The sequence below is a fragment of the Poeciliopsis prolifica genome, unplaced genomic scaffold (assembly GCF_027474105.1).
Source record: "Poeciliopsis prolifica strain line A6 unplaced genomic scaffold, Auburn_PproV2 SCAFFOLD030, whole genome shotgun sequence".
NCBI lineage: Eukaryota > Metazoa > Chordata > Actinopteri > Cyprinodontiformes > Poeciliidae > Poeciliopsis > Poeciliopsis prolifica.
Genome location: NW_026562405.1, coordinates 2,628,021 through 2,651,518, shown reverse-complemented (window position 1 = coordinate 2,651,518; position 23,498 = coordinate 2,628,021). Strand labels below are relative to the sequence as shown.

Genomic DNA, 23,498 nt, shown 5'->3' with positions numbered 1-23,498 from the left:
ATACAAATGTGGTCTCATAAAAGACAGGCTCTTTTGAACAAAAATGAAAAAAGTGTTCCAAAAAAAGGAACAAAAAAAAAGAAAGACAGCATGAACGCTATTTTGATAAAACATTAATGATAAAGTTTAGAAAGACTTAGCTGCAATAGGACTAGGTGGAGTGAAAGACCAAAGAGTGTTTTGTATTTTAACATGAACCAATGAATGTGTGGCTGGTGTGTAATGATTACCAGTTCAGAGAGGACTTTGGAGTGCAGTGGTGAATTTTGGACGGATCATTTGTTGCAAATTGGTTGGCAGAGCTGGAGAGGACACCAAGGTTTTTAGAGTGAGCTCTTACATACCCTTCTGTAAGTTACATCATAATTAAACAAGGAAATGATGGTATTGTTTTTTTAAAATATTAGTTTAGAAGAGAATGTGAAAGAGAAAAGCTGACTTTTAATTTAACCTTAGATTAATTTGTCAGTGCAGTTTGGAAAGGGCAGAATGTTGTCTGGCCAGGTTCCCGAATATTTATACTCAGTAACCTGAGTAGATGTGTCCTTTGAAGGACAGAGGTACTTGGGATTTTCAAAGGCACAAAGCCCTTCTTATCAAACCACATGACTTGGTGGCATGGTGATACAGTTGGTAGCAGTTGCCTCGTAGAAGGTCCTTGAGGTCAATGCTAGACTATTAAAAATCTGCAGACTATGAGCTTGAAAGTTTGTGTCAGAAAACCAACCCATTTAAATCAATTTAACTGATTCTAACACCAACAACCCAGAATAATGTTACAAAAACTGGGTGTTTAAAGTGCAACTTACAGACAGATTTCACAAATATTAGTGGTGGTGTATATATATGTTTGAATTGCATAACCTGCAACGTCTTGAAAAGCTCCAGATTGACATGACATTCATTCCTATAAAGAGTGTATGTATACTTCTGACCAAAACTATGAATCATTAAATCTGAGGAAATGAAGAATAATCAGTTTCTCTTTTTTTTAAACATGGCAATGATGTGAATCTTTTTCATTTCAGAAATCAAAGGATTCCAAAAAGGGCCCAGTTGTCATACTGTCCATTACCTATAGAGGTGTCAAGTTCATCGATGCTGCCACTAAGGTGAAGTGATGTTAGCATCTGTGCTAACAGATATAAAGATTTCAACACAAAAATTGCTGTCAAATTGATGGAGATTGATTACTTTTCACATTTTACCTCATGTCTGTCTCCAACAGATGATAGTTGCAGAGCATGAAATCAGAAACATCTCGTGTGCCGCCCAGGACCCAGATGACCTCTGTACCTTTGCTTACATCACCAAGGACTCGAAGAGCGGCCACCACTTCTGTCACGTCTTCAGTACTGTGGAAGTCGTAAGTATTCAAACCAGTTTTAAACTGTGGGAAATGCAAATGTGAACCTGTTTGTCATTTTGTCAAGAGTTATAATAATCACTGCTCTTTGCATGTCATCAGCTACCTGCAGTTAAACTTGTATGCAAACATCCTGTTGGCATTTTATTCGTCTCTATCATCTCATCAAATAGCTTGATTTGGTCTCTACTGTTAGACTGAATCACTTTTCATCTGAAGTTTTGCTCAATGTCTCAGTAACTGTGAAAAGGTCAACAACAATCATTGCATTTTCTTTTTGTGTGAAAAGGGGTAATTATCAGTCATCAGTGTCAGCAGTCTGTGAATTGTCTGTGTTTTTTAAGCAGGAAGAAATTCTCCTGAATCGGTTTCCTTTTAGTTGTTGTTCAAAACATTTTAATATGTAATGATACATTATGCTACATGGAGCCGTTCAGGGCTAACGATTCATCTATGAATATTGCATGTGCTCATCATTTTGTAGTAATTAAGATTTGTAAAACAGAATTGGTCACAGATATATCGAAAAAGAAGGTCCATACTGATTTTATGCATAACAAAGCTTTCGTTGTACATAAAGTACATAATTTACACATTAAGCAGTACACAGTTCCACTTGAAATAATACTAAGTAATAATAAGTTTTATTTCCACTTGAAATTCTACACATTTTGGAATGCCACAAATTTCAACATATTTGTTGAAATATGTAATCACAGTTCAGCATAAAGTGGGAAGTGGGAGAATAAAAATCTAAATTCTTTTACAAATAAAAATCAAAAACATTATGATGTGCTTTTGTGATAAGATTCCATTCCTCTGATAGCCTTAAATAAAGTTCAATTTAACCAACTGCCAACAGACTTTGGGGAAATTACAGGGAGAACATGCAGGTGGCTTCACCTCATGCAGTTGATGGGAATATGGATGGCGTGCGAAATACCAAATAATATTTTAATTTTAGTAAAATGTGGTTCTGCAAAACTTTGAGTTATGGAGGCTGAATAAAAATGAATAAAGCATTTTTGAGATTATACGTGTCAGTTAATGTTTTAACTTTTTTTTCTGATTTAGATTCAAACGTATGAGATCATCTTAACACTGGGACAGGCCTTTGAGGTGGCTTATCAGATGGCAGTTCAGGCCAGGGCGAGACACTATGTGCCTCCAACATCTCTGGGCTCAGAGTTCATAGAAACCAAAACCAGCCGCCCAGTGTCTCAGTCGTGGAACAGCACGAGAAGATCAGCGGTGAGTATCAAGAAAGGAGGAAAAAATGGTTTTTATTAGGCTTTTCTTGTTATTTGAAGTCATTCAATGTTTATAAGGTGAAGGAACTGGTAGAAATATGCAGTTATGGAGTCATAATTCAGAAAATATACACAGACCTCATGGCTGAGTTCTCTCCCTCCGCTGCTCAATTCCCAATACGCCACCTACAAAGGAAAATTTGCTGTGTGTGGGGGAAAAAAAGTGATGAGTCATTACTTTTCCACCAGCTTCCACTCACATACCCCACAGCACTGAGAGTCCATCCCGATCAGTGGTGATTTTCTATTGGTGCATATGCGAAAAAAAAAAGAAGTGATGAATGAAAGCTTTATTTGTTGCTCACAGGCAGATGAATGATACACTGCGGGTCAATCCTAAAAGCTCAGCCCCCCCGGTGGGAGGACACGCCTGCATGTTCTCACCTATGATTGAGTAGGCTGCGTATTTTCTCCCAGGGGAACGCATTGACATATTGACCTTTCTGGCAGCATATAATAGGCGTTCAGCAATCACTGTCACCTCAGAGTGTGTGTATGCTGCAGGACCAACTGCTTATGCAGAAACACAAATCATTTTGTTTTACCATCTGCCTCTTGCCATAAAATATGGAGTATGCACACATCTGCATAATGAGCCTGGCTCAGTGTTCAGGTTTTAGATGAGACGGGGACTGATTTTTGTCATCTGTGATTAGTTTTAATGCTTCATGCTGCTCCAAAATGTTGTTGGTTTAAACAAATTTTATATATCATCCCCAAAGTGTTGTTAACTGTCTCCTAAGCCCCATCCCACAATGTTACAGTTGTTACAACATTAATGGCTTTGAGTGTCAGGAAACCAGCAGAGTTTAGCAGCTTAACAAGGACCTGTGCGTCTCTGATAGGGCTGCAACTAATGATTATTTTATTAATTGATTAAGCAATTAATCAGATAAAAAATATTAATGTATACTTTTTTAAATATTTTTAAGATAAGAAATATACTTAAAAAAATGCAATAATATAGCATTCCTGTAGTGTATGCTTGATCAGTTGTAGATTAATTGATTAATTATTGTATTAACTGATTAAAAATTGGATAGCAAAAAGTTCTTAATTAAAATGTTCTTTTTACAGAAACTGTTTTAATACAGTTTCTAAACTTAAATGAAGATGTATGTATATATTTATGGTACAGCTTTGACTAATTGCTGCTCTCCGTACATTGTCTGTGTACTCCAGTTAACAATCAATCAATTACTAATTTAGTTGGGGATTATTTCAATAACTGATTAATTATGAATCATCCGATTAATTGTTTCAGCCCTAATCTCTGTAAACTAGAAAATCAACGAAGAAATCATTTATTTCAGGAATTCAATACAAAAAAATAAACTTGCATACTTTATGGACCAATTAAAAAATTAAGTGATAAATGTCAAATCTTTATTTATTTTCATTTTGATATTTTTTGTCTTGTAGTTAATGAAAACTTAAAATTCAACTTCTAGGAAAATGTTATTATTTCCTTTAAAAATTAGGCAATCTTAAAAAAGGGGGCTAACATAGGATGCCCACCTATTTGAGAACTGTGTAGTGTCCAGTGAACAGAATAAATACTTGTTGCAGCTCATTTTACTACTTATTGAGGAGTTAAGGAAGCCCAGGTTGGGTTAATAGTGGCCTTCAGCTGTTTTACATTGATGGGCCTGTTGTCTCTCATCTTCTCTCTTATGAGCATCCAGACTGTGCAGATAATTTCTTTCCCCATGGATTTTTCAATCATGTTGGTGTTTTGGTGGTGTGGGGAGGCACCAAGAACTGCTGGAAAGTAAAATCAGTATCTCATTAAGCTTGTTGGTAAAGGGATCCAGGAACTACCAGCTCTTAAGGTTGCTGGTAGGTGGCTGTGCTGATTTTGAAACTGACAAAACACAGCGGATCAACACCAAATGAAATGGCTCACCAAATCATCACTTTAATCATCACTGAAATATTAAACTGCATCCAGAGCTTCTTAGATTTTTTGTCCTCAGACGATAGGAACTTGATTTCAAAATGAAATACAACATGTAGTTTCATCTAAAAAATAAGACTTTTTACTACTGAGCAACAATTTAGTCATTTTCTCAAGTTCTTAGTTTCTTAGTTTAGGTAAGACTGTTCTTGTCTCCAGTTTAATAGTGGCTTACCGCAAGGAATATTGTACCTATGCCCTGGACATATCTGTGATCAAGAAAACTGACTCAGTATTATGTTTCACAATACTTTTGAGGTTGTAATTTCTCTTGTTAGTGGTGCACCTTTGTCTGCAATGCTTTTTCCTTCCTCCAAACTCTCCACTAACATGACTGGAACAGCAAACTTATTCAAAAATGACTTTTTGTGCCTCCTCCTTGTGCATCATGCAAATGTTGATAAGCAGGTTCTGCCCATAGTTATGTGGGCTGCCATGATAAGTTAACATAAACTTTCTGTCTGGGAAACTGATTTTGAGTTTTCATAAGCTGGAACTCAAAATCAACAGAAATAAACAATATTTATTTAATGAATTAATATTTAAATTATATGACCTTTAAACGGAACTACTGACATAAATTACCTTTATGTCAGTCAGTAAAGGTAATGTATGAAGTTGCTTAACACTCCCACCCTCAGTGCTGTGGAAATGTCTTGTTTAATTGCCCGGAATTGTTTTAAAATGTAAAAGATGTCCTAAGTATATTCTTGACAGCTACATGCGTGGCTTTATAAAAAAAGACTAAGCCTAAAGCAAACAGTCAGCCCCCGCAGAAGCAGCTGATCCACATGGCGAACCCACATCTAATTCCAGCATTTCAAAAATGATATGGACGAATCTGACACCCCACTCTTGCTTTTTGTTTAAAGTAATTAGGAAAGGCTTTTATGGTAATGGGTAATTAGTGAGTGTCTGCCAGCCTCAATGCTTGTTGAAGTTACTCTGACAGATGCGTAAATGCAGAAAAGATGCAAAAGGAAAAAAAAATCAGTGGCTAAAATTCACGAAATGCGAAAATAAAAATGGAAAGATGAGGATGGACTAATGCCAAAGAATAAACAAAATGAGCTTAGCAACAATTTTGCCAGACAGCCTAATGCAGTAGGTATCAAACAACCACAAATCATATCTTTACTGTAAATGTGGGGTTATTTTTTTGGTTTATGGTCGTCACACACCTCCGTGGGGTGCGTAAAGGATTTTTCAAACGGCTTGGCGACTGTTTCATAATCCGTCCGTGTGTGTCAGGCGTGCAAAAAGAGCTGCTGCTTATGATGAAACAAATGAACCTGATGTTTAATTAATTACACTCTGCTCCATCCTCACGACTGCAACGCATGCACACCACGTCAGCATGTGTAGAAATCCAAAGCTCTGCCGTCCTCGGCTGCTGCTGCTGCTAAATGGGATTGGGACGGTTGTTATTCAGAGCCAAAAATCCCCGACATGAAAACAGATTTTTCTAATGATATTCCTGTGCTGCTGCTGGATTTCTTCACTGTCCATTTAATGCTCTGTCCCTCCTCTCCTGCCTTCTTTTTTATAACATGTCTTTGTTCTTGTCTTCTCGGTCCTCCTGCTTCCCAGGGTGCCCCTCTGCTCGAATGCCGCTGCTGTCACTGTCACACGTGTACTACCCACCGTCCTTCCTTCCTCCCGTTGCACTCTGTTAGCCCTGGAATCCAGGTCCTTCTCTTTCCTTTCCTTTATTCAGCCCTCAGTCACCATACATCTGCTTACACACCTGAACCTCCTTTATATCTATTTTTATTATTATCATTATTATCATTATTATTTTGGCGATGCTGCAGTGCACTTTGACTCTTTGTTTTGTGGTTCTTAATATTTTGGAGCTCATACAACCTCCTCATCCCTTTCCCCATCTCTCATCTCCATCTTACATGTTACAGTTTGAAAATGAAATTAGTGGAGGCTTTGTGGGAAAAGGTGAAAAGGTCACGTGACTCTAGTGGCTATTGAGGGTTAAATTCATTGCAACAAGATTGCCTTTGGTGGTGTCAGATGGATAGTTGCAAAATGCTTACCTTAAGTTATTCTTTATGCAATTTTGACATTGTTTTGTCAGAATAAAGTATGAAGGAATGTGCATCTTGAATGAGCTGCTTCTTAACTACTAGTCAGAATACTCTTTAGCTTCCAGAGAGTCATATGTCTGGGTTTGCTGCTGCTGCTTACAGAAGCTGAGAGTATTTTCTGTCAGATGTCATCCATTCTCTGTGGATTGAGTCCTCAGTGTCTGTGATTATAACCTGATCACTGGACTGACTGTACCTCTAATCCACATGCACGTGTGTGAGCTGAGGACTTGTCAGTGTGGCACAAATGGCCTCCACTGCCACACGTCTCACACCTCCTCCTCTCGTCCCTCCTCCCTCCCCACCCCCTCCGGCAGATCGACCCCCTGGAGATGGATGGCGACATGCAGTCGCTGGGCAGCACCACCTGGCTCTGCGACCAGCGGGACTCCAACAGGCGTCCTGTCAGCACCAAGTACGAGACCACCATATTCTGAGGCCGGACTCTCTCCCCGCCCCGCTCCCTGCCACCCCCCACGGCCGCCCCCCGCTTCTCACTGCACCTCCCTCGTACTTTTTTCCTCTGCCCTTGCATCCGGTTCTCCGCTCATCTCTTTCTTTCACGGAGAAACACACAAACACACACACACTCACAGAGATATATACATGTGAGCCCCGTGCCTTCTCACTGTGATGGTATAGCATCCCTCAGGGCTGCCTCCTCCTGCACCTTCCTTTGCTCCGCCCAGCGACCCACGCCGACCTCCTACATGCCATGACAAACACTCCTGCGGCTCTCCCCAAGCTCCCACAACATCCCTGGCAGCCCCCCCGCGATTCCCCTTCGCCTGTTGCTGCTGCAGCTAATGGTGGAGCCCTGGAACAGATGATCCTGGACTGATCTCATTTTACAGTGGCCCTGCTCTCTCAACCAAACTGCCTCTTCCTCCTCATCCTCCTCTTCCTGACAACTTGCATCTGCCTACAAATCCCCAATAGCTCCCAGAGGTTGCATCTTTATTCTTCTTCTTTCAAGACATTTTTTTTTATTTTCTCCACAGGCAAAACAAGTATGTTCATTTTTGATTTGTTCAAGCTTGACTTCACAGCAAGTTCAAGTATTTTTAGATATGTTGGAATGATTTGTGTAAGGCTAAATTGGTCTATAAGCTTAACTCTTAAATGAACAGTTTGACATTTTGGGAGAAAATGTTGATTATTTTCTTGCAGAGGTTTGAGAATAGTGGTAGACATATTTTTGTAATAGAGGCTCAGTTTTGTGCTACATATTATGCATTTAGACATGCATAATATTTTAATATTTATTTAATATTCAATTTGTGCAAAGCATGTCTCTGCAGGGGTCAAAACCTAAGTTTGTAATTATTCTTTGTTACAGAGGTCATGCTATTGCATTCAACATGGGTCCTACTGTTATTTGTCAGACCTGGAGAAAAATAGTGAATTTTATTGAAAATGGCATCAACAGTAATTCCTACACACTACAGTAGAACTGGAGGCCTACAAATATTAAAATCCAGGAGAAAATTAGAAAATTGTACTTGGGGTAGTAAAAACAGATTTTTCATGCTTTTCTTAACATTTATTTAGATTTTCTATAGTACATGTCTTATTTAGATAATCAAACATTATTAAAATACAATTTAAAGATGAACTTGGTAAATAAAAATTTAGTTTTTAAGTTTTCATAATAATTTCTTTTGTAAACATCTATCTACAAATTAAAGTCAATGGACAAATGTGCTTTATTTACAATAATTTATTTAGGTATTATCTGAATGACAATTATTTCATGTGGATCTTTTTTTCCATTACTGAATACATTAGCTCTAATTAGACATTGGATTTTTTTTTAAAAAAAAAAACTTTAAAAAAAAATGTTTATGGTACTAGTAAAAAAAAAATTCCAAACTTTTGCATTTGTTAGTAATCACATAATAATCAAAAAAATATGCGAGTTTGTCAGAAAATGTGTTTTTATTCAAAAATGTGTTATATTTTTAACATAATAGGTTTCTTTTTTTTTTCTTTTGGATGGATGGATTACAATAAAAACAGAAGTGTAATTCACATGCTAATATCAGCATAATAACATTTATCCATGGTTATTTGTGTGTTATCATTCTTCATTCTCTGCAAGAAAGCAACTACGTTGTCCTCAAAATAATGACCTGTTCCTTTAAGATTCCCAACAATATAGATTTCAGTTGTGCAGAGTGACTATGTTGTGTTCACATTTTTAAGTATATATATATATTTTTTTTTTTACTTATTGATTTGTTTTCTTTCAAGACAGTTATATACTTTTTTCTTTCTCCATCTTTAGCCTGTCCTGTCTTACCAGGCATCTACCACTGTGAGGCACTATGAGGAGGCTGCTTTGCTAGCATGGGATGCAAGATGGACAAATAACATAAATATATATAAATATATATATAAGTGAAAGACAAAAACAGCAACATGCAGCAAACAACCTGTATTTTTTTACTCATTTGTACAGTACTCATAGTAAGACCACATATGGATTGGTCACAAATCTATCACTGATGTCTGAACTCAAAGTGGACTGAGAGCTGAAACCTCCTTACACAATATTGCAGTAATTATAATTAACTAAAAAAATCCCACCTGATCTCCTATCCTGCCAAACTCCAGCACCCAACAGCTGCACGCCTACAACCAGTTTTTAACAGAAAGAAGAAAAAAAAAAGTTACATTTTGGATTTCCTGCTGTATCTAACTGTGACTGGCTGGAAAGACGTGTAGATGATGGTACAGGTTTGTTGAGATGAGTTTGGCCTTGTACTGCCCAGTGCCTGTCAGCATTAATGGTAGCGCTGAGAGCCTGCAAATCTTCTTCATTTAAAAACAAAACTAAAACCACTGTGTTTAAAAAAAATCAAAGCAGCACTATCCCTTTTAAAACTTTGTCTTCTTACAGTGCAAGTGTAGTATTAGTGCATTTTGTGATACTTTTTTAAAGATGGGAGGTAATTGAAAACAGATTAGAAATATCTCGATAGAGATATAGAGAAGACAACGACACAGAAAATAACAAAAGTAAGCATATTAAGGATGTTGGAGGTAGTCCCAGGCTTTATGTATTTTTGTAATCTACAATCAAAGATCAGTTCATTGAAGCTGTAGTTTAGACTTTTGAAGTGAGGATATAATAAAAAGAAAAAAGACACTAATATCTTACCTTCAGTAATGAAGTCTTTTGGTGTTTTCATTCAGACAAACAAAAAATGGTCATGTCCTGAAGGCTGAAGTTAAAAAGTCATATGAGAGAGGTAAATACCAAAGTGGACTTTTCTTTTCCAAAATATCAAACTGAAAAATGTTATTGTGTTATACAAACACAATATCACTTTTCTGTTTGACAGTTACTTAGATTGGGTCAAAGGAGATGTGCCATCAATAATGAGAAAAAGATTCAATGTGTTCCCTGATAAACTTTTCAAGCAATTGGAAACATTTTTATCTTAAAACTCTTCACTCAGTAGTTTGGTAACACCCTTCTATTATATCTTAAAGTCATTTGGATCAGTGAACCAATAATCATACATTTCTGGTCTTGTAATGGAGGTTGGACAAGCAAATCCTTCTTCTCTAGTGTGCTGAGTTTGCATTATTCTGGCACAATGTAATGAAGTTCACTCTCCCCAACTTCAAATTCAAACTTTGGTGAAACTAAGCTGGTATTGCAAAGAATGGCTTAATATTTTGGCATGGTTTTTATTGTCAAGTTCAAGTTGATAAGAACTTAATTTATGACGTTCTGCTCTCCGTACATTTTTAGTAAAAATCATTACGTCAATAATCCTTAATTTCAATGTAAAGTGTTGTGTCAATGGTCGAAAGATTTATAAAAATTGTTCTCACATAGATTAACTTACTTTTAGAAAAACAATGCCGATCATAAGTCAATTATGTTTTTATTATTACAATGAGACCATTACTATGACTACTTCCATGGTCCATTTTCAATTGCTGTTACATGCAGGAAGTTAATTGTTGTTGCATCTCCTCCAATGTGTATTTAGAAAATTGCTGTGACATATTAGACTGTTGTTTTTTAAGATGGTAGAAGTCCACTCAGTGTTTTTAGCTGTTAGTTTCAGCCTCCAGGACTAACCAAGATGTTTGCTGTTAATAACCTTCTAAGATAACCCCACTTAAAAAATCCTGAGCTGCCTCTTTAACACCAATATATTTATGAGCCCCCAGCAGAGATTGGTGCACATTTCCCTTCATGGCAAGCTTATTATACATGATTACATGTAGCTTTCCATTTAACTCCATTTCCGAATCTGGTACAGTACACGTAAAGTATGTCACTTCACGTAATTGAGAGTGTGTTTTTTCCATCGAGTTAATGCAAATAGTGTGTAAAGCTGGCAACAAAACATGGTTATTTTTTAAACCAAGTATTTTCCTCCTGCACTGTGATTGAAAAACAGAAGAAAGATGCTGATTGTGACGATGAGACATGTCTGGGTGCCCCCTCCTGTGCACTGCCAGCTGTGTGTGCTGTTTGCTTTGTTTTTGTCTGTCCTCATGGACGTTTGGACTGCTACATCACTGGCCGCTGTCCTTGTTTCTGTGTGCCGCAGGAGGATTGGGAGAGTTCTTCTCCAAAGACAGTGTGTCTGAAGACTGTATAGATGTAGCTGCTGTCTGTGCGGCACTGTGGTTGTGTCATTGCCACTTTGTTCTGACTTTTATCTGTTAGCTTCCACTGATGATGCATGTTTGGCAGTGTCTTTGTGTTTTGTCCCCTCTGATGCATTAGGCCTGAGCAGTCTCTGTATGTACTGTACTGTAGCAGCGTCTTGTCTCCATTCTTTCATCTGCCATATGTCTTTTATGTTCCCACTCTCTGCTTACATGCTAATTCATCACCCATCCCTCCGTTTCCACCTTTCTCACCATTTTTGTCACTCGTCCCCTCCATTTTGTGTGTCTCCAGGACAACCTGCTCTCGTATGGCTGCACACTATAAAAAAAAAAAAAAAAAAAAGCATTACACTTTAATGAAGAGCAGCTATTTAAAGTGAGAATTGGTAGCATGATGTGGCTCTGCATGTACCTGTCCTCTTTTTAACATTCGTATTCTCCCTGTGTAGCTCGCTCCAACGTTCAAGTTTCCGGACACCAAGCTGTGAGTTGAAGGGGAGCAGCCGATGCGAGTGTGTTAGAGTGTGTTGAATTAGTGCACAAAGCAGTGGGGAAATGGTTAAAAGAGAGAGAGAGGGAAAAGGGGCCAACCAGCGTTACTCTGACATTTAGGTCTCACTCTGTACACCTCCTGCTCCTCCACTGCCCCCGAGACGAATTCCCAACTCACAGTCAAAAGGTAACTTGTGGTCCCACATCACTGGCTGAACAGAACCTGTGTATCACTCCAGTCTCGAGAAAGGTCAAGTCTACTTCCTGGCCTCCGTGTGACTTACGGATCTTGTCATGTAGGTACTGTTATGTATAGAGCACTGTAGTAACATAGACCATTAATGAGAATTTCTGTTGATTCGGGTCTACTGAAGATAGCAAGAGCGCGGTCTGAAAAAGGGTAACAAAAGAGAAAAAAATAAACTGTACCAGCATACAATGCTTTGCCCATATTTGTGGTCAGAGTATGGTTTGTTGTTGAAAATGTGATACTGTTTCAAATTTCAAAGCAATATTATATTCATGATATTAAATAATACAAAGACTAAAGAAACCCTCCTAAGTCTGTTGTCAGCATTGATTTTCTTTACATGGCTGAGCAGTTAAAAACAGACACATTACACCAGCTGTTTGAAATCAAAAGTGACATTACAAGATGGTAATTGTTGTACAATTGTGCTTTCATTGTTTCCCCCACTGAACAAGATTAGTGGGTGGTGCGACTTCTAATCTAAACAAACGATTAGCCCCGTTTGTGCCTCTCTTGTACTTTATTATTTTCAAGTTGCAGAGCTGAAGCTCTTACTGATCTTTGGGAAACAAAAAGAAAGAAAAGAAAACACAAAGATGAATACTGCTGTGTGAGTGTTGTTGGTGTTCAGAGATCCCTCTAAGTATGAACAAAAACAATTAAATGTCAAGTGACTCATTTTAAGCGTAACCAGGAATGACTTGAATTATAACACTTCACATTTTGCAACATATTTTTAAACACAGATTTACCTTGTATTTTTTATGTGCTGCACTAAACATTTAAAAACAAATATAGAATCTCTGTAACAATGTCAGTAAAGTTTCAGCAAACAAGTCAAAAATCTCTGTGGCACAGGATCCTGGAAATCCCCCAAAACAACAAGATGAATTGTTAACAGTCCAGACATGTTTGAGCATTTCTGAACATTTAGCTTGCAGCTAATGCACAGCTCTGTAACTTCCCATCCACCTCACTGAGACAGCAGAAAATTCACTCAGTTAAAGAAACATCCCCACTGTTTTCTCACATTGTGCTTCGTTGACGTAAACTGATAAAAAAAAAAAATAATAATTTCATTATTAGACTGTGAGAAATTGCTCAATAGGATGAAAATTTTACAAAAGAGTAGATTAAAGATATAGCCTAAATAATTATCTTACATTATATTTTTGAAACTTGCTTAAACACCTTAGCCTTGAGTCATGAGGTTACATACTCTATCATAGTTAGCTTTAATTTGTTTAGATTTTTTAAAGTTCATATTGATTTATCTTTATTATAGAGGAAGCCAATTACACAACACTGACTTCCTATGTTCAGTTCCTAAGTACAAATGATTATGAATCAAAATAAATAAATTAATCTGCATTCATATTTTCTTCAACATTTTAATGCACTTATCATCAAAGAACAATAAATTTACTAACCACAAGAAAGGCATCTATTCTACTGCATGTGTTTTATAATCTAAAGGTTTCTTTTGGATCCTGGTGGAACCACATTACTAATATTAAACATAAAACCTCTCACTTACTGAAGCTGAAAGAACCTCCATTCTGTGTACAGAGGAAGAAAAAAAATGCTGCAGGAACTTGACACAAAAAAAGACAAACATAAAATAGGCTCTAAAGTAAATAAAGAAAAATATAATTCAATTACATTTTGAAAGGTTGGTTAGTCCTCTTGATGATTCTATCTGAAATTACAAATCCATCTCATTGAAAGAAGTTTCAGGGTATGAGCCATCACCAGGGACTGATCAACCAATCAGAAGCAAAGCTGTAAAAGCATTAGTTGATCACAAAGGAATTCCACTATTTTTATAAAACACCTCATTTTGATGTGGATGTCTTTAATTTCTAAAAATCTTCGTAACTTATCACTGTAGAGTTAATAATGAACTGAGGTTGGTTTCCTATTCACACTGTTGTTTTTAAAGGAGCCAAGATCCAAAACCGCTTTTCAAAGAGGTTAAAGTACCATTTTGGTACGTAATCGAGTTCTGCAGAGATGATTGTCTCGTCAAAATGATTCCCTGCAGACCACAAGCCCCCGAGGTTCAATTTCATAATGAAACCCAAAACTGAGACTTAAAACGAATACAAACTAGCTACTTTAGACCAAATCGTTATTATTAAAAGAAGCTTAAAATATATATTTATCAATTTCAAAAATCTCATTAAAAGCAGAAAAATAACTGCTTCATTGTGGTAGATTAAAGAATATAAGTGTGAGTTCATTTTTTTAGTAAAAATATGTAATGAGCACTTTACTCATTTTCACATTAATGGTTGATTATGGCTCTCAGTCTGAAAAGTTATGTTGCAAGTAAGCAGCAGACCAGGAAGAGAAAAAAAATATAAACAAACTTTATTACTTGTTTTATTACTACAAAGAAACCCCAAAAGTAAAGTGGCATATATTATTATGAAGGCCATATGTAGGATATTTATTTTACTCAGTCCATTATTTTTAAATATAGTTTTTCACTAAGAGTATTTGTTTAAGATTCATGTATTTTTATTTACTTGTTCTGTAATTTGAGCTGTTTGAATGGCTATGAAATATGAAAAAGGAAAAAAAAAAAGTGTTTTGTTTCCCAATAAAAGCCTGTTTATTTACACAATTCCCTTTTAACAGTATATATAGATCTGGTTTATAATCAAAGGTGCAAAGGAAGAATAAAAAGAAATACAAAAAAGTGCCCAATGTCTTTGGTAATTCATACATAAACATTCATCAACATCAAACAAGATAAAGCATTGAATAAAATATTTACAATATTTTAGCATGTATTTTTGTCTTGCCATTTTGATCTCTTGCTATTTATTTCTGCTACATATTCTTGTTTTATGAACACAAATTTGTTAGAATTCAGTAATTGCCTTATGCTTTCACTCACTCTCATAACATTAGAGAAAATATTCAGTTTCTGTACTCTAAATATAACTAAAGAAGTTCAGCAACACATATTAACAGATTTCCATCTCAAGCTCACCCAACCCTCATAATTAAAAAGCAAAAATGTAACAAAATACTAGCTTATGATCATGTCACTGGGTTTTTTGGTTCAGCCCCATCTCAGCGCGAGTCCTCCCCAGTTTCACTCTCTCCTGACGGCAGCAGCAGCTTCTTGAGGATGGGTGCGTAGAAAGGACCGAAGACGGTTCGATTGAAGTGGACAATTCGCCCAAAGGCCGTCCCCAACTCTTCGAGCTCGGAACTCACCAGCCCGAGGGGAAAATGCAGCTCTGGACGGCTTTTAGCCGAGCCGCCTTGCAGCATGGCCAGGAGGACGCCCCGAACTCTTTCTCCTGGTTTGGCAAGAGAGAAAGATGGAGGAAAGTCAGAACTGTACAGAGGCTTTCATCAAAGTTTGAAAGCATGTAAACACTGAAAAAGAACCATAAAAAGTGCTCACTATTTTCTCCCATTAACTAAGAAAGAAAATGGTTAGTTTCAAGTCATCCTTCTCTTATGAGGAAAATTGTGCATCCCTAAACATAAGCTTTTAACAAACATTAATAATACATTTAATTTAAAAGCTTACAGAGCAAGTATAAGATCAAACAACATTAAAATGGGTCAAAAGTTCTACAGCTGAAAAAATGTGTTTTCAAAACATATTTATATGTGGTAGTTTAAATTGAATTGTAAATACATATGTTGTATAATTAAGTAAATTTGTCTCTGCTCTCTTACACATGTCAATATTTTATTAGATAAGAAAAAAAAATTTATGTAGAAAAATAAAAAATAAATAAATTAATATATCTTAAAAGCATACAAAAATATTTGAATTTCTATCAATGTTAAGAATTTATTTTATCTGACAGCATCATTTTCAAATTCAGTGGGCGGGGTTAACACCACTATGATCAAGGCCATTGATCTGCCTGTTAACTCAACCAATCAGATTTTCTAAATGGTTTATTTGAAAAGCCATTAAGAAATTCTGAATTATTTTAAGATAGACTGTAGCACAGGAAAAATGAAATACTTAAAATTGTTTTGAATGTAAGGTGTATTATAATTCAAATTTCTGACTTGTTAAAATATTTTTTCCATTTAAATATGTAAATATTTGCTTAATCCATTTTTTAGAGGACTTATGGACTTTATTAGCAAGATCATTAATCTAATGCAGACAGAACCGAATAGATGCACAGCCGCTGAAAGTCGAGCTTTTTGGGGGAGAGAAAAAAGGAGAAAAATCAGGACTGGAAGAGATTCTGATGTTTTATAATAATAAAAAAGTATGTAGGTGGAAAAGTTCTGAACAAACTGAAACTGTTCTAGGAACTTTAAAGGAAGGGAGTTAAAGAGATTTTGAAAAAAGCTGATTAAAATCTCAGTTTTATCGCTGCTTCAATCGAGAAAGTTGGAGGAAAAATAGTATGACGTTTTGTACAGAAACAGGGATTTGAGGTTCGAAGATCTGAATAGTAAAGTAAATCGCTATAAAATTTTCAGGAAGACATTTTAAAAAAGAAAGGAGATAAACAGGAAAGGACTGAAGACAGAACATTGGGGAAAATCAGAAGGGGATGGAAATGAGTTAGATTTGCACACATTGATTTAATAATGCTTCCTCTGGCCAGGGAGCTCAAATTTAAACAAACTGAGATGTGTGGCAGTCATACAAACAGAAAATAATCTATTTATGGGAGATAGCATGAAAGTCTGCAGTAAATAAGGATGAAAGTGATTAATATTCCAGCCCAGTAGTTTCTGTGCAAGGCATATTTTTTTGGTGTGAAATTGATCCATTTTCCCATCAAGGTATCTGCATTTTCTGCACCACACTTTAATCAAAGAGAACAACCAGAATGAACCAGTAAGTGCCTGGAAAATAACTACTCTTGGAATCCTGCCTGACCTATAAGTGTGCGGACCGGGTTGTTATTCGTCCACAGGTCAGATATTTGTCCTCTCAGCAGATCCTGGCTCTCCTGATGAAACTCTCCTCTCCTCTGGGTGCTCAGAGCGTCTTTCACCTGCTGCAGTACCGCCTCCCCGAGCGCCAACAGGGCCCTCTTCAGGTCAGCTTCCCTGGAGAAACAGAAACTAGTATTAAAATGTGTAACAGATCAAATCTATCAGGCTTATAGAAATGTATTCTTTTATGCAGATCGTTAATCGAGGGGGAAGACATTTTGATGAATTAAAAGCCTGTTGCGATAAATTAACAAATAGTAGGATTATAAAGTTGTTGGACTACTGCCATCCAATAATAATGGCAAGGCTATTCTTAAACAGAAAGAATGAGGTTAGCTGGATCTGTCCTGACAACCTAGTTGCCTCCTGTCACCTCCATTGGTGTCCATCTCATACAATACCTGTTCTCCATGACAGCCAGTACATGCATCACCCGGTCCTTCTCTTACCTGGTGTGACTGCCCTCCAGCAGGGCGGTGATCGTCTGCTTGAGTTTACCTACAAACCCTTGCAGGGAGAAAGTGTCGCCCCGACACTGAGTGGCGGTCAGGAGCAGCACGGAGGCCTCCAGGACCAACATCTGGAGCTGGTGGCGCAGAGTGTCCAGGCGGGACCGGTCCATCAGCATGCTCTGCAAAACACAGTCACCTCGTTACCGTGAGTGACTTAAAGCTCCAGATGAATTCAAACTAAGTATGTGGCGCAGACTCGATGTTGATCAGCGAGTTTGTAACTTCATCCGACATTGCTGTGTTGATCCGTGTAATAAAAGGGTTTGGAGCTGCTGTTCTACAAGAGCTCCAATGTCCTGTCACATTCTTTAACATGCCGCAGGGTAAGGAAGAGTGCACGGAGCAGCTGAATATTCCCCCCACAATCAATAAAATATCAAGTAGTGTAATGAAAGGTGCAGCGAGATGTTATTTTCTGAGTTGCCGCTGACCTCAGGATATTTCTGGTCATGCGGGTCCCAGTGGAGCAGATGCATGTAGGCGCGGTTGAGAATAGCAGTGGCGCTGGGGAGAGCTCGACTGTCAGGACCGGGAGAGTCACACTGAGCTGGGAGCGCCGCCGCCTCCTCGGACGCTGCAGCCACAAGCCAAGCAGCTGTGTTGTCTAGAGAAGCTGAGAAAAGAAAAGGGACATGCTTAAATAAAACACACAATTAAACTGTAGTGCAAATATCACAGAGGATCTCTTGTATTTTTGGATTATACAGGTTCAGATTAGTTCATGGTTTCAAGAAGTTCTACCATGTCCACAGCAAAACATTTCTAATATCAGACAACTGAGATATCTTGATATTTTTCTCAGATGAGGTTTTCACAGCACAAGAATAGGGCTTCACTAAGCCATTATTTACCTATCAATTATAATATTCCATTAATCACAATTAATCAATAAAATTGATTTTAAAAATTGGGACATTCACGTGCAGATTTTTCATTTTAACACTTGAATTGTTCTTATGCATTGTTAAAAATAAGCTAAAAGGCAAATAAAACAAAAATTTATGATTAATGTATTGATGTTTTATGTGTGATGTAATGCTCTAATCATTAATGGTGTATTTTCATTAGCAGTAAGCAAAGAAAAAAGAGAAAAAAAAAGGCTTTAAAATATAATTTTGTGTGTGTAAATAGTCTATATGATAAGTTTTACATAGTGAACACAGTTACTGAAATAAACTTTACAATAAAATTACAATTTATTTATGACTGCAGATGGCAACAATATTGTTTCTATCAGGTAAAATTACTCTCCGCTCTTTCTTCCATGCAGTTGTTACTGCCATTTTCAGAGCTTACAGATGGGAGGTTGTGCTGTATAAAAAAGAGATTTTTGAGGAACACGAAGCTGTGCCCATACATAGATATATATTTATCTTTTTATTTTATTTTTAAAAAACTTACTTGCATTCTGAAGAGGCAGTAAAACAATAGTTTTATTAATCAGTAGCTTTAGTTTTACTTTAAAGGGTTCCATGTGTGACTACTCGCTCAGTTTCTCACACAGGGCATTAGTAGATAAAAAGTGGAGGATGGTGATTTAGTGCGACAGAGGTCAGAATCTGTTTAATTGAATACCGAGACATTAAATTACCGTAAATGTTTCTCTCACAAAGTCACCTATGCCATCTACATATATCTCTGTCACTGCTTAATTAAAACAGAGGAGTGAAACAAAGATAGATTTCCCCCCCTTCACCTGGCTGCTTGTCCAGGATCTGCTGAAATTTGGCTCTCTCATACTGCACAGCCTGCTGCAGTAGATGAGGCCTCAGGCTCTGGATGGTGAAGTTAACCATGTCGCTCTTCATCACTCCCAAGACGCGGAAGATACCCCTGAAGGAAAAGGTTACTTACGTTTACTTATTTATTGACGGCCCCATGGAAAAGGGTTTCATATCTATTCTATTCACAATATTCTATTCTATTCTATTTCACATTTTGTCACATTAAAAGCTCAACCTCAATGGATTTCATTGAGATTTTATGTAGCAGACCAACAGCAACTAGTGAATAATTGGAAAGATGAAGGAGTGGGCAGACAGTATTCAACCTTCTTCAGAAATAAAAATCTGAAAAGTGCACATTTGCATTCCCCGTATACTATGATTCACCTACAATAGGTAAAATTCAGTGCAACCCATTACCTTCAAGTCACCTAATTATAAACACTTCTTATCTGTGTGTAAGATGAGCTCAGTATAAATACAATGCAGGGCTTTTTGTTGTAGCAAAATGTGAAATGTGTTTAAGACTGTGATGATTGGATTGACATATTTTTTTTAATCTTTTTGTTGTATTTTATGACATTTTTTACATAAATGTGACAGATCACACTGCTTACCGAAGGAGCTCCACGGGCTCTTTGAGGTCTCGCAGTGCCCTGACCTCGGGGTCACGCACAGGAGCGCATAAAGATGCCATCATATTTATGACAAATCCTGCCAGCCTGCAGAGGTCCAGGGCTCCATGTTGGACCTGCTGCTGGATCAACTCCATATCCAGAACTTCATCCAGCTGAGACCTCAACCTAATGTGACCAGGCAGCAGCAGCGACCCAAGCATCTGAAAGGAAACAGAAGATGTGTTGCTGTAGTTTTACCAAAATGTTTGTTATTAAAGACTCATCACAAATCATCTCTGATCCTCTGAATTATGGATGCAAACAATTAATTGATTTACAATTGACTGCCGATTCATGGTTTGTTAGATTAAAATGAATTCTAATCAATTAACTAATAACATCTGTTTAATGTTTTGTTATGTTTTACTGCCAAACAGAAGAGGGCGACGCTGGTCACCGTTAAACTGAGCCAGTCACACAGAAACAAAGACGGCAGAGTCCTGTCGGAACAGAGTCTGGTGTATGTTGCAAAATGCACTTTATGCGGTTCTGTTTTGAAGTTAACACCTTAATCGCAATCATTCAACCAATCTGCATGACAAAGAATCGTCAACTTCTCATTCAAAATTTGCTGACTCGCTATTAAGGTGAGGATTCGATGACAGAACAAGCGAAGTGCAAAACACAGGAAAAAACATGATGCCTATAAGCATGATTAAGTTTGAGTTCTGTTGTGAATGAATGCACTTCCTGGAGCAAAGTTTTAACATTCCTTCAAAGAATATTCACATATTACATATTTCATTCCTTTCATGTTTTATTTCATAAATATGTCTAAGAAAACAAATTTTTTGTTTATTCAGTCAATATTTAATACAGCTGACACAAAATAATGTTAAAAATAATGCTTGTTTTTAATTCAATATATTATAAAAAGATTTAGCCTTTCCTGCTATGGAAGACAGGCTGTCATCTTAATAAAGGTTGGCTTTTCAAACAGTATCTTTCAAATTAAAGAAAACTTACAGTTTTGAGCTCCTGCAGCAGGATAACTGCTTGGCTGTAGTTTGGGGGATCGCTGCTCAGCTGTTCCTGCAGACAGTCCCAAAACGCCCGGTGCATGATGTCTGTCACTCTGCCCTCCAGGCTAAAACAGAAGCAACTGTTTAATTTAACACAACAGTTTTGATTTGTGAAGCAATAACTGGTTGAATGCATCTTGCCTGTCAGTGGGAGGGCTTTTTGGTTTGATGCAGAAGTCTCCATTTACCACTATTTCATGTGCAAGGCTCAGGTTGGAAACACAGTTTTCCAGCTCCATCAGACTGGATAATGAGGCAGTGGGTGGACTCCCTGATGTGGACACACACACGTACATCCACGGTTAATTAAAAGTGCCGTAGTAGTAGTAATTCAATTACTAACAGGCTCTGAAGGTGTCAGAGGACAAGAGCAATTCTAATAAAGATTCACATACCTGTGGGAGAGTCGGGTTTTTCCAGACTGGGAAGGTCAGCTGAGGAATCATCAAAGGTCTCTTCTCTTTGACTGGACATTTCTGCAGAATACAACATTTATTTTCCTCATTAACAAGACATAACTGGATATTTAGTGGAAAAAGGTAATAACTGCGACCAATAAAATGTAGGTATCTATGGATTTGTGTCTTTCTCGCTCATTGTTAGTAATCAAATGGTTTTTATGTCATACATCTGAATGGATCTTAACTGTGACATATATGTTTCAACTTTTGAGTCAATAATATAAAAAGATATATTAAATATTATAAGAAGGCCAATGTAAAACTATTTTGTTTCCTGAAACAATATCAAATCAAATAATTAATTTACATTTTTTTATATTTTATATTGTATTTTAATAGGCCTACATATAAAAATAAAATATTGGAGGTCAGGCAACTGAAAAATAACTATTTTCATTAGCACATTAAAGCTATAGTAGATGGTGTTATTATAAAGGTTAATTTAAGGTAGTTGTACGCTAATTTTTCCCCCTTGGAAAATTCAGCTCCTCTGTGAAAATCTTTCCCCCGTGTCGCGAACGCGCATTGCAGCCAGGTCAATAAATAAAATGACTGAACTCTTACGTAGGGTTAGATTAACATATTAACCAACTAACTTTAATAGTTAGACTCAAGTATGTCCCATTCCAGGAACAGGACGGAGCAATTTCTATCCGATTTCTCAAAGTGAATAAAGTTCACTTTGAATTGACAAATTCAGATACTAAAGATGCCACTTTAAACATAAACACATATAATTACAGCGCTTTAATAATTTTTAATAATTAACTTACCCGGCGTTGATTTTTAAATGACTTGAGAAATGAAACGTCAGACTGACAGTGAACGTATCAGCCGTTTAAATGACGTTTGCGTCAACGTTCAAGTTCAAACCAGGACCAAACCATTCACGTTGAAATAAAAGTGAAGTTAAAAGCACATATTTTTGCGGCCCCGCCTCATTTTAACCTGTAGGTAGACCTTTGTTAAAACAAAGCACACCCGTTTAAATGTAAATTGTTAACCTGTATTAATTTTTAGTAAGAAATACTTCAGAAATCCGCATTTTTCTTTAGTTTGATCCAAATCTCAAATCAAAACAAGGGGGCGTGTCTGTCCTGTAACTTCCTGCTGCTTTTCACTCAGTTGTAATTCAGCCCATCTCACCTGTTCTGTTTCTTTCTTTTTTAAAAAACACAGTGGAAACAAAACGGAAAGCGGTCGATACTTTTGTAGAAACGCCCTTTTGTATAAAACAACTACTTGTGAACCAGAAATATCATGTTTCCTGCCCCAGCTTCGAGAAAGATGGGCCGAATGAAAGAGTCCGGATCAACCAAAGTAAACAGTTACAATATGACTGTTTACATTTAGATACACGTTTCAGTCATTAAATTTTCTAATTCTAAACACAATTAATTGAGTCACATGTCCGTGTGTTTTAATATATACCACTTGGGAAAATGTTATTATTGCCTTTGACTCAAGATCTTATTCCGTTGTACTGTAGGTGTAGAATACCTTAAGACGTTTAATATTTAAAAGTTATTCGATTCGAAAAGTGAAATGCATAGAGATTCATGATACACAGTGATGTATTCCTTGCGTTTCTGTGCATTTGGATGATTATAGCTCCTTTCGGAAATCAAAAATTCTGCTACTCAGAAAGGAAATTTGCATCAAACTTAATAAAAAAGACTTTAAAGTTTTAATTAATAAATGCGGGCTTCCTGAAAAGCACATTAATATAGTGTATTTGAATAGGATGTGCCTTTGCAGAGGTGCTAAAGAAGCCCAGATTGGTTTAATTGCACCTCATCTTCATCCATTTTGGCTCGCGTGTCTCATTTTGTTTGACAACACTCCATAAATCCTCTATGGGTATTTAAGTAACTGAATCTACTGTTCTATCAAGCACGATAACCACATGGTTATTGAATCTAGTGCATCTGGTGGTGTTGTCAAGTGTCCAACACTGTGGACAACAGTCCTGCCGTCCATACTTATTGAATTCCCCAACCTCCAAAAATTCCCTTCAATATTGTGGTTTTCCCTGCTAACTGTGAA

At 37.0% G+C, this 23,498-nt stretch overlaps 2 protein-coding genes across 5 annotated transcripts in view; one reads left to right on the top strand and one right to left on the bottom strand.

Moving 5' to 3' along the window:
• The window catches only part of anks1ab (ankyrin repeat and sterile alpha motif domain containing 1Ab), a 52,850-nt gene extending 38,028 nt beyond the window's left edge, over window positions 1–14,822 (top strand). For 2 of the 4 annotated variants that reach the window (XM_055050200.1, XM_055050204.1), the window contains 6 exons: window positions 1,029–1,112; window positions 1,229–1,366; window positions 2,441–2,617; window positions 6,224–6,322; window positions 7,050–7,147; window positions 11,823–14,822. In XM_055050200.1, coding sequence (XP_054906175.1) covers window positions 1,029–1,112; window positions 1,229–1,366; window positions 2,441–2,617; window positions 6,224–6,322; window positions 7,050–7,147; window positions 11,823–11,904 — 678 coding nt within the window. In that variant the 3' untranslated portion in view covers window positions 11,905–14,822. Of the gene's footprint in view, window positions 1–1,028; window positions 1,113–1,228; window positions 1,367–2,440; window positions 2,618–6,223; window positions 6,323–7,049; window positions 7,148–9,019 lie in introns of all 4 variants that reach the window. The other 2 variants (XM_055050202.1, XM_055050203.1) reach the window with 2 other exon arrangements.
• LOC129372739 (T-complex protein 11-like protein 1) lies at window positions 14,707–22,295 on the bottom strand. Its single transcript, XM_055050205.1, has 10 exons — window positions 22,226–22,295; window positions 21,387–21,467; window positions 21,133–21,262; window positions 20,936–21,056; window positions 19,910–20,130; window positions 19,265–19,401; window positions 18,000–18,181; window positions 17,506–17,687; window positions 16,998–17,170; window positions 14,707–15,432 (listed from the first exon to the last, which is right to left on the bottom strand). The coding sequence occupies exons 2-10, from the start codon at window positions 21,463–21,465 to the stop codon at window positions 15,200–15,202; spliced, it is 1,458 nt and encodes a 485-aa protein (XP_054906180.1). The 5' UTR covers window positions 21,466–21,467; window positions 22,226–22,295; the 3' UTR covers window positions 14,707–15,199.
• Window positions 22,296–23,498: the final 1,203 nt, after the last annotated feature.